Source organism: Malus sylvestris, chromosome 2, assembly GCF_916048215.2.
Source record: "Malus sylvestris chromosome 2, drMalSylv7.2, whole genome shotgun sequence".
NCBI lineage: Eukaryota > Viridiplantae > Streptophyta > Magnoliopsida > Rosales > Rosaceae > Malus > Malus sylvestris.
The window spans coordinates 25,583,487-25,594,662 of record NC_062261.1 but is presented as its reverse complement, the minus strand read 5'-3'; the positions used below and the strand labels follow the sequence as shown (position 1 = coordinate 25,594,662).

The window sequence follows — 11,176 nt, the reverse complement described above, 5'->3', positions numbered from 1 at the left end:
TTGCTGCAAAGTGGAGTGGGCTTGGGCTTGCAGTTGCCTCGATGTTCCCTACTTACTATGGCCTCACTTCCATGGAGCTGTCCCACTCTCCACTGCCACGACAATTGTCATGGCTGCCATAATGGTGGTGCTTCGTGGTGGCAAAGTTACTCATCTTGCCTTGGTGAGTCTCGCGGATCATTGTGATAGGGCTACATCGTGATCTCTATCATTTGTTCTGGATCTTTGAACATAGGAAGTTTCGTTCGTTGTGGTTTCCGAATTTTCCGCCATTGTATTTTTCTTCTACATGTATTCAAAGAAATTAAAAAATTCTAGGAATAAGAACGTATGAAAAATTTACGTATGAACGAGGAAAAACTTTGAATGAAAATTTTTGCCATCTCTTCCTTTGACGAAAATGCACCTGCAAAATAACATCACCTTTGATTAAGGCCAAAAACCTCACACGCCCAAATTTAGGTTGGGAGGGGCTTTGGTTGAAGAATCTCTGATGCCAAAGTTAGAATTATGAAAATAATGTATTTTGGAGTTTGTGGGTAACAAATGACTTAGTTTTTTAGTGGGATAAGTGGGGTATTTATAGGAAAGTGGCCGATCCTTAAGGTGAGGAATGGCCGGCCCTTTATGGTGTATTTAGTTGATTATTGCAAGATATTATGTGAAATAATATCTTATGGCAATTATTCCTAATTTAAATAGGAAGTTTTGAGAGTTACATTTTAATAAAATCAATAAGAGATTGATGAGGAGTGATGAGAGGAATATGAAATAAATTCCATATTGATCACCTTTGACTTTTCCTTGATTGAGCCGTTATTGTCATTTGCATGCGCGTGGGAATTTCGGTGTGCTTGAGGGTAATCTCGTCATTCTTGTCCAAAAATCCACATGTCACCTCCACGATTTTTGGGATTATTTTTTGTTCCCACTAGCTGTAAACGAGTTGAACCAAACTAAATATTGTTGTGCTGAAGTTTGACTAGTTTAATTTTTTCAAGCTCGAGCTAGGTTTGGCTAGGTTTTTACACGAGTTGAGTTCTAGCAAGCATAAAAACTTCAAGCCCGATACCTAGCTCAAGCTATTTCAAGTTATTTCTTATAGTAATTTGGTTTGATTCTGTATAAATTTTGCAATATCATGATAGGTTTAGGCTTAAGCATTGGCTAACCTATCAAACCTTATTAATATAATTACATAAATAGTATTAGTCCAATGATATAGTATCACTACAAGAAAACCGGATCCCTTTCATATGAGCCTACTAACCACACAATTCGAGCCTTTGAAATTTGATTCAACGGCTAAAGTTATTATAACTTTTAATGGAATTCCTTTTTTTAACTGTTAGATCAAATTTTAAGAACTCAGATTATATACTCAGACTGAATCCCTTTCCCAAGAAAAAGGCCTTTTGTGACTAGTTTTTTGTCAGATAGCACGGCCCTCGCAAATAACACAAAACATGCGCGCTAGATGGTGGAGCGAAAATGATTGCGACCTTGGCATTAGTAACGTCGCAATTAAAGGAAATAGCCAAGCGCACATTGCCTTTCCCCTCGTATCCGAAAAAGAAAAATGTTTTTCTCTCCCTCAACCGTTTCTTTTACCTATTCGACTAAAAGTATGGAGCTCCTCTCACCCTAATCCATCCAATTAGAGATTCAATCGGAGATTCTAGAGCTTAATTAAAGATTCTGGAGCACAATCGGAGTTCTTGTAAGCCACTACAATCATCTCCATCTTCTCTCTTTTCTTATTCATTAACCTTTGCTAAGTGATTTCTAGGGTTCCTCTCAAATCTGGAAGACAATTGTTTTTATTAATATTGGATTGATTTTTCTAATTGTTGTTAATATGTTTACCTGGAAAGATTATGTACTTGAGATCCCTTCTTTTCTTATTTCCAATTTTTGTTGTCGTTTGCTTTCAAGTGAGTTATGAGATATACAAGGAATTATTTTTCGTTTCAGTATGGGTGGTAACGGAATTTGATCTGGAACTCAGTAGATTCTGCTAAAATATATTTTTTAGTTAAATTCAGAGTTGTGATTTTTACAACTGGGTTTTAAGTTTTAGTACAAACACAAAACCACTTTTGGTGTAGCTAATGGGATTGTTTAGTTTTGGATTAGTTTCGAAAATTGTTAAGCTTTTGCGTAGCTAATGGGACTTTGTTGTGTTGAATTAGTTTGAAAACTTGTAAAACTACAGGGAGTATGAGTTTGGTAAATTTAATGAGTCTTTGACTCTTTGTAGGGTACAATTTCCCACACTTTTTCATTTGGAATAAATCCGCATTGTTCGTGATTATAGGAGTTTTAGCAATGTTTGTTGCCAGGACATTATGAAGTTTTGTTTCCAATAGATTCAACACCATGCTTGGGATTTTTTTTGAGGTTGGAAATTAAGATTTTGAATCAGATGTAAGCTGTGGAAGTTTTTGTTAGGGTAGGATCAGTGTTGTAGTTCATATACTTTGGATTCACAACAGAGATCAGAACAAGGTGCTTAATACATATCTTGGTAATGACTTTGAGAGTCATGACTCTTATGTCTAAGCATCCAAGGATTACATATGCAGACCTATACCAAGTGATTATAGTTCTGAATAATTTACTCAGCCTATTATATGAATTTAGCTCATCAAATTATTTCCAAATGAAGAGCTTGTACAAAGACTGTCGCATACTTTCCTAAAATACGTGGAAGATAGTGTGGATTCTTTAATATTAAGGGGCATGGTTACTTGTATTTTCAGCTTGCTGGTGTGCTGCAGTTGAGTTCATTGCCCTGCCATTGATTTATCTCCAGGCTGGAAGGTATGTTGTGGCCACTGATCACTTATTTCAAGAACACATAGTTAGTTTCCATATCACTATTTTCAAGTTTTCATCTGTTTTTTGTACTTTTTCTTAGAATTCTAAAATTTCTCCTAAAGAATGACAACTTCTAGGTGCTAAACGAGGTTTATTCGAATACTTAATATATCTTCTTCAAGTTTTATTTTACCCTATTTTAATAGTTCTCATATGCTAGCTTTTAGTTGGATTAGAATTCATAAATGTTATGCGTTTCGGTATTAGATATTTAGAAGTGTTTTTATTAGACTAGATTAGAAGTTCTCTAATAATGTCTCTATTAGTTTATATGTGCTTGTGTATCCTAGCTTTCTTAATTCATGCATGCTTGTGTATCATTTTCAATTAAATTGCTTGGGAGATGAAATGTTTTGTTGTTCATTAATAGAAGTTTAATTTCTTATCGGTGTGTTCTATTTTTCTATAATAGGTGCACCACATTTTAGGGAAAAGTTCTATAGAATGGGGCCGTCTGACAAGGATATTTTTGCACTATATGGGGGTGATACATTGGAAATTCTGTCCCTCCTTGCACTATATGGGGGTGATACACTGGGGGTTGCTGAAACTTCCGACCTATGCAGCTTTAGTGGAGGATCCTGAGTTCCGTAAATATATTGATCTGTATGCAAAGGTAATTTGGGTTCGGGCTTGTTTCAGTTCTATTTTGCTGGTACACAGTTGGATTATTTATCACTGCTAGTGCTAGATTATATTACAGATTTACTGTGTTTGTTAATTTAGAGCTACTTTAATATTGTTGGTTGGCACTAATTTTAACAAACAATCAAATGTGGTATGTTTTCCTGCATCAGTGACAAAATTTGTAATATGTTTTCCTGCATCAGTGACAAAATTTGTAGCGGTGCATGATCTGATCAACTCTGACTTATGAATGTAATATGTTTTCCTGCATCAGTGACAAAATTTGTAATATGTTATTCTGTTTAGTTCCTTTGGGTTTTCATCTCATCTTGTCTTTCTAGCGCGTGCTTAGTGGTCTTTGTACAACTAGTATGATTAATACCCTGATATGAGATCCTGTTAGTGCTTTTGAGTTTTGACCATATTAAAATTCATCTATTTCTAGTTATATGTGTTTTCTTCTTATTGATATGAAACTATGATTTTTGTAAAAAATTTCATACATTATTGATGGTTCCAAAAATGTAGGTGTTTGGACCCAAAATTACAGAATCGGCCAATATCTTTGAATGGGCGAATTCTAAACTGTTGGATTTACTAAGATAATTTTTTAATTATTATTTAAAGGATAACATTATGATTTTTTTTAATCATATATTTATCTCTTAGATGATAATTTAAAATTATTTATACAGTTATCTCGAAGCACATCGGGTAGGCATGCAAAATAGGATACTGGAGAATATGTTTCTTTTGTGATATTGCTGTGGCCACGTGAGTCATGCATCAATAGGACTCCTGATACAAAGTGGTATTTGATGGAAGATGGTATCTCAAGTGATTAGATGATATTGCAATTAAATTATAATTTAATTTGCATGTATGGTTGCACTTGGACATCCGTCATGAAAAAACAAAAGGCTTTAGTTGCATTGGGATTCTTAATGAGATAAAGCAAGGATTTGATGGTGGAGAGAGAAACCTAGGTAAGCTAGGTCTTTGGTCATGATGGGATAAGCCTAGATAGTTTTTATATTTTAAAGGTCGGCCAGCTTATGCCACGGATCAAATTTCATTCTGCGAGGTAGAGTTGCAGTCAGACTCTGCAACATTATCTGACCGTGCAAGCCAAATACTTTAGTCCTATAAATACAAGGCGCTGTGGAACGTAAAAGGCCCCCTGCAAATCAACACAAAATTGCCCTGCGCAAATTCTCACAACTTGTGATTTTTCTTTTTCCTTTTCGCTGACACATCTTCCCTTGGCATCAACAGCACTGTGGAAGCAACCGGTGATATCTTAAGTCGGCATAGATAGCTCTGTCACCGTAGAATCAATCGGTCTCGCAGTATCTTCTGTTGGCATCAACAGCACTGCGGCGAGAACGGTTGATTACCTATCCAAGTCTCGGTCGAGAAGGGTTTTTGAACCCTTATTGGTCGAGGTCATCTCATCAGCCTTCTTGGCGAAGTGAGGTGTTACACGTTATTACGTTCGGCACATTGAAAGCCGAATTTGATATTGAACTTCGTAAGAATAGTAACCTTGTCTTCAGGTTCGAGAGCCCAAGAGGCCGAGACGTGTTCCTTTCTCGACCGCAATCGCAAGACGCAGAAGTCAGCCGCGCACCCAAAGCAATATCAACAAATTTACTTCTCGGTCGAGCTCGGCTGACGAGTTGGCACGCCCCACAATCACCGAAGGACGTAGTTAGTTTATAGATTACTCGGCCTGTGCGCCACGTAGACTTTGTAATTTCTAGGGTCAACACATATATATATTTATATAATCTAAAATACTATGATATGGTTGAGCTTTAGATTGCATTATGGCATATCCATATGAACGCGGGACGCGCAGGTAAGTTCAGGTGAGTTTATGGTGTTATTTGAAATGATTGAGTGATGGCATGATTATATTTGTGTTATAGGCAACTCCGACACTGTCATACATGTTTCAATGATAGGCAACTCCGATATTGTCGTACAAGTTGCAATGGGTAACTTCGACACTGTCGTACAAGTTGCCTATGAGTCGTACAGGTTGCATTAAGCAACTCCGACTCATGTGTTATCATAGATTGATTTATGAGTCGTACAGGTTGTATTAGGCAATTCCGACTCGTGGGTTATCATAGATTGATGAGCACCTGATTTTATTATGTTGTTGCCAATATGTAGTGATTTTGGATTATTCTTGGATTTAATGTGGATTTACATTTGACTTCATACTTATATGTGATATGATTTCCTGGAAACTATACAGGTAGTACAGTGAGGGGTTATATTGTTTAGAATGTCTTTATTAAAGCTTTATATTCAAGCCCACTCACTCTTGTTTTTATCCCTTCAGGTTCTAGTAGCAGAGTTTTCATATCGACAAGGATTCGTGGCAAATCTTGGTATTGGAGATTACCTTCGACGGTATGATTTTCAATCCACTATACTGTACTTTACTTATGCTCTGACGTCACGTGTGAAATGGGTTCATTCCCGCTCACAGCGTACTCTCATATTTAGGCACTTTTAGTTTTAAATTTATTCATATATTCCATATCACTACACTTCATGGTTTCGTCACCTTCCAGGTGTCAGCCAACACAACTCGATTCGGAGTCCTAGTGGACAATCCGGGTCGGGATGTGTCATAAAAAATCTCATTTAGCACTCCAAACTTTTAATAATTGGAAACAAAAATACATTTGTGAGGAATGTAGAATAAGATTTTTGGAGTGCTAATAATAGTTCTCTTACAATATTATTAAAAAAAATATTAACTTGCTAAGAACTCTTTTCTCCCTCCCCATATTTTGGAGCTTCCAGTTACTAACCTAACTAGCCTAAGAGCAAAGTAAAAATTCTATTTTTAGCTAGGAATTCATTCAAGGAGCTCGCTAGAGATTCTCTAAATATGTTACCGTATAGCATTTTCAGTTACCCTTTATTTTTCTTATTTTATTGGTGCATTCATGCAAAATCAATGAATGCTTCGTGTTTAGTTCGAAATACTTAAATCTCCTTAGAATTATCATTTTATAGGTATGTTTGAAAGCTATCTGCACCCATACAATGATAAAGAGAGAAATTGTGTGGGCTTTGGTGTGATAAATACTTCTCAAAATTTAAAAATTTATTCTTTTTATTTGATGCGTAAATTAACTAAACACACAAATTAACCCTCTTGTTGACAATTGTAGTATGGATAAGTAGGGATCGTTCTTAAACCGGAGATTAGGAGAGATTGCTAAAACACTCTAAACTGACTCAAATCTATAAAACAAGGTTTAAAACACTAAACTAGATTCAAAGAATGCAAAACTAAACTCTAAAACACTAAAACAAACCAAAAGACTCAAAACAACAAACAAACACTCAAAACTGCCTAAAAACCACTTTCTGGGCAGTTTTGGGACTCTAACACAACTTGGACGAATTTTGGTTTTCTAATGACCTAAAATGCTTAAAAACAATATCTAAGACAAGTTCTAAGTAATATGACTCAAAGAAATAAGGTGGGGTTGATTTTGGACGAAAATAATTAAATTAAGACAAGAACAATGAAAACAGATTCTTAGATAAAATTAGGTGATTTGATGAGATAGACTAACTAGAGGGTTCTTCTCCACACATGATATACTTGCATTCAACTTTGATTTCCAATTGCTTCTTTCAATAAACTATGAATCTCAACGCCCTAGGTTAACTGTGATAGCACTTTTTTAACCTTCAAGTTTTCCTAAAGTTAGTGAATTGGATGGGAATGCACATGCAACAACTCAAAACATTCTCTAAAAGTCCCTTACGTGAAAAGCACAATAAAGGTACAATCAAAGATCATTAAGCTTCATGAAAACTATAAGCATTGACGAGGCAATTGTTACTATGAAAAGCATGAAACGTTTGCCAAGAATTCATTTAACACGATCGTTTATAAGTGACCTCCACTACTTGCAAACATAAAGTTGTAACTATTAGGTGAAACTTCCTTATGTTTTAGCTTCAAATTCCTGCATGAAAACTAAGTTGGCCACCTTAATTAACACACAAAAATAAGTCATCAATCAAACGGTTAAGCAAATTGCTTTCACAATTCATGAAATAACAATTAGACGTAATCAATTCATCTTGCAAGCATAATCATGGTATTGAATAACCCCTTAGCCAAAAAGGCTTAGTTCCTCATGTTCACAAAACAAAGGAAAACAGATTTATACATTGTAAATATAAGAAAGAGAACACCTAAATATTCCAACGATTCGATGTTGAACAGCTAGAACCTTCAAGTACTTCTTCTTCCTCTCCTTTGCTGCGGCACAAGGACTTTGGGCAAGTTTTTGGGTTATTAAATGATGTAGAATGGATGGGGGGACGTATGGAAGTGTTTAGGGTTGATGGGTGATGCGGCTAGGGGTGATTTGTGGCAGAAATTTGGGTGAATGGTGGTAGAATGCTGCGGCTGAAGGTGGAGATTGGTTTCTAGTGTGAATGGGCAGTGTATGGATGTTTTTGTGGCTGCACAATGAAGTTTATTTAAAGGGATTTAGGAATTAAAACCCTAGGTTATTTAGGTAATCAGAAATTAAGTCTAAAACTTATCTAAATAGGAAATAGAATCAGAAAACTAAAGGGAATTAGGCTAGGAGGTGCGGCTAGGGTTTAAAACCAAAGGGGAATGTGTTTTAATTGCAAAGAAACAGGAAAGGACCCTCTCCCTTGCACGGCAAGGAAGAGGAAAGGCAAGGGTGGTGTGGCTGGATGTTTGGGAAAGGGATAGTGTCCTAAAAAGAAAGGGAAAGGGGACTCACGGCAAGGAAAGGGAAGGAAATGGTATGTGAGGTGCGGCACTACCTTGAATGGTGCAAGGAATCTTTGTTTTATGTCCTAAAGTGCATATGAGGTCCTCAAAGTGGCTGGAACATAAGTGCTTTTAGACTTAGGAAAGGTTAAACCAAAATAGGAAACTTTGGCTTAACTTTCCTACTTCAATTAGGAATCCTTATTGGATTAGGAATCTTCATTCTTCTAGGAATCCTCATATGATTAGGAATCCATTTTCAATTAGGAATCCTTCGTCGATTAGGAATCCTTCGTCGATTAGGAATCCTAATTTCTTCAAGTCTTCAATTCATCCATTCTTTGTGCTCCAAAAGGCTCCAAATTACATCATTTTGCACACTTCGGCTTTGGAATCTGAAAACACACAAAAGTGACTTTAAACACTAAAATAACTAAAAAAACACAACGTAAATGCACGAGAACTAGCCAATTAAGTCGCATAAATATGCTCCTATCATTATTATGGTTGAAAAGTTCATGTTCAAAGGCAAGTGATGAATATCCAATTATGTGAAATGGCATGACAGTTGATGCATGCATGCGTTATAAGATGTTTCAATTAGCTTTTGAATTATGGACTGCTCTATAATTTCAATTGAAACACGTAACAATTTGTTTGTAGGTAAATAAACTAATTTTATGTCATCTTTGGTATTATCGCCTTATTTAAAAAAGAGAAATGTTAGAGAGACTTTCTCAAAATGGGACGCTTCATCCATTTTTTGTTATATCACAATTTAACGTTAATTTCTATGCCACCATTATAAAACATTTTACTAAAAGCATGAGGTGATGGAGAGTCTATGGAAAGTCTCACATGAGATTGCGGGAAGTTTATTGAGAGTCTCACTTTTGAGATAATCTCCTTAGCATGTATCTTTAAAAATTCTATCAATTTTTATTTTTATTCTATTTATATAACCGTCTTGATACACGCGAGAGTGCATGTCCGAAGGTAAGTCTGCAATACTAAATCATGTGAAATGACACGAAAGTTAATACATGCGTTATTTTGGTCTCTATATATTGAAGTGAAACAAGTGAATGATTTGTTTGTTGCTAAATAAACGAATGTAGTGTCATCATCGGTTTTATCGCCTTATTTTCTATAAATGCCTCCCCGACACTCTTCACGAATACAAGAAATAAGCCATACATTACTCATACACAGTTTCTTCCTTTAAGCATGGCTACCAGTTTAGAACTTGAGAGTCAGTTTTCATGTTTTAGTAGTTGGAAGGGGAAAACGAAAGGGGGTGAGAAACGGCGGAAAAGAAAACTTGAGAGACAATTAAATTTAGTAAAAGAAAATTGTTCAGTTGTAGAAACGGGTGGCATGGAAGAAATTGCATCCTCTTTCCGCGTCCAAGGTACATTTCTATACTTGTAATTATTTTCTTGGTTTTGATCTTGACTGGTTTTTACAAGGACCAAGATCAAACCAACGTTCATTCTTTTGATCAATTTTTTCAAGTTATTATGCCACTCGATTGGTAAAACGAAAAAGGGAATTTGTATAGGTGGCTGACGAATTTATACGCATCAACAAAAACAGAAAAACAATCTTGTTCTCAACTTTCTACTTAAGTTGTGTTTATAAAATTGGATTGGTGTTAATGTTGGTGCAGATTGCTATGTCTTGTGAGGATGGAAATATGGTTGTTCGGGCAAAGATTTCTCTTGGAGAAAGCTCCTTGGACCTCTGCACAGCTCCTTAAGGGATTGGCACTTTGATGTATGTACTTGGTAGTTGGGCTCTTACTTGCCTGATGTGCTACAATAAGAGCTTAAAGTTAGTTCTGAAAGGTACCTTTGTGGGGCCTTAGGTGTAGGCCTTGAGGTTCGCAATCAAAACTAACTAAATGCTTAGGCGTGCCACTGCTATCTCAGTATAGTAGATATAGAACACGTGTGTTTTTTAGTTGATTACTTGTGCCCTAAGTTACTCCAACTTCTTATTATCAAAGGATTGTCATGGATGATTTAAGTCCACATTAAGTTCTTTTTCTTGCCTTGTAAACAAGGACTTTTAGTTCATGATCTTGTATGTTTAAACGGAGGGAGTCCAGAGCCCCTTGAATCATTCGTTTGGTCCTAAACTGCTCATAATGAAAACATATCCAATAATCTAAACATATCTAGATGCAAATGACTCTCAAAATAGAGAAACAGGTGGAAATAACTTGAATACATGCTGGAGAATGCATTAAGCAATAGATCTACTGATTTAGAAAACAAACAAAAAGCTTCGGCAAGATTTCACCTTGTCTGGCAAGGCAAAACTCTTGCAATCACTTATCTTTGAATTTATAAGGGTTATATGCTAAAAAAGGATGGATGGTAAATAAGTTTACACAGGAGAATCGATACTACACCACTAAGGGAGATAGCAGAGCTTTTATACTAGACAAAAGATAGTTTATCTAAAGAAACTATTGCTAAAAGGATTAAATCTGAGTTGATTTCAGCTTTTGGATGCAAATCTGGCTTGAGAGCAGAGTTCGTATGTTTGTTTGTTTGATTAGTTGAGTGTCCTTGTCTCTGGAGCCTTTCTTCCCTTTTATAGACTATCTGGCCCAACTGTTGTAACTTTTGCTCTTGCCTGAAAGCACTTTGAGGGTAGTGAGTCATCAACTTTTTACTAGCAATGCCACTAAAAAGTGTTCTTTGGCTGATAGTAGGTTAGTCTTCATCACTTGTCACTTCAGTTACAGACACGTGGCTTGTGTCTTGGCTAAGAAGGCTTCAGTTTGTTTCTAGGCTCGATGCTGGGCTTTGAGCAAGTCTTCCTTTAATTTGGCATCTTTGGGCTCTCCTTCATTCAAATCCAATA

General features: G+C 36.1%; 1 protein-coding gene across 1 annotated transcript; it reads left to right on the top strand.

Annotated features, from left to right (window-relative positions):
* Positions 1–1,516: 1,516 nt before the first annotated feature.
* LOC126634336 (uncharacterized) lies at positions 1,517–10,375 on the top strand. The gene is made up of 6 exons (XM_050304855.1): positions 1,517–1,720; positions 2,763–2,823; positions 3,293–3,496; positions 5,861–5,931; positions 9,574–9,713; positions 9,972–10,375. The coding sequence occupies exons 3-6, from the start codon at positions 3,359–3,361 to the stop codon at positions 9,986–9,988; spliced, it is 366 nt and encodes a 121-aa protein (XP_050160812.1). The 5' UTR covers positions 1,517–1,720; positions 2,763–2,823; positions 3,293–3,358; the 3' UTR covers positions 9,989–10,375.
* The last annotated feature ends 801 nt before the right edge of the window (positions 10,376–11,176 follow it).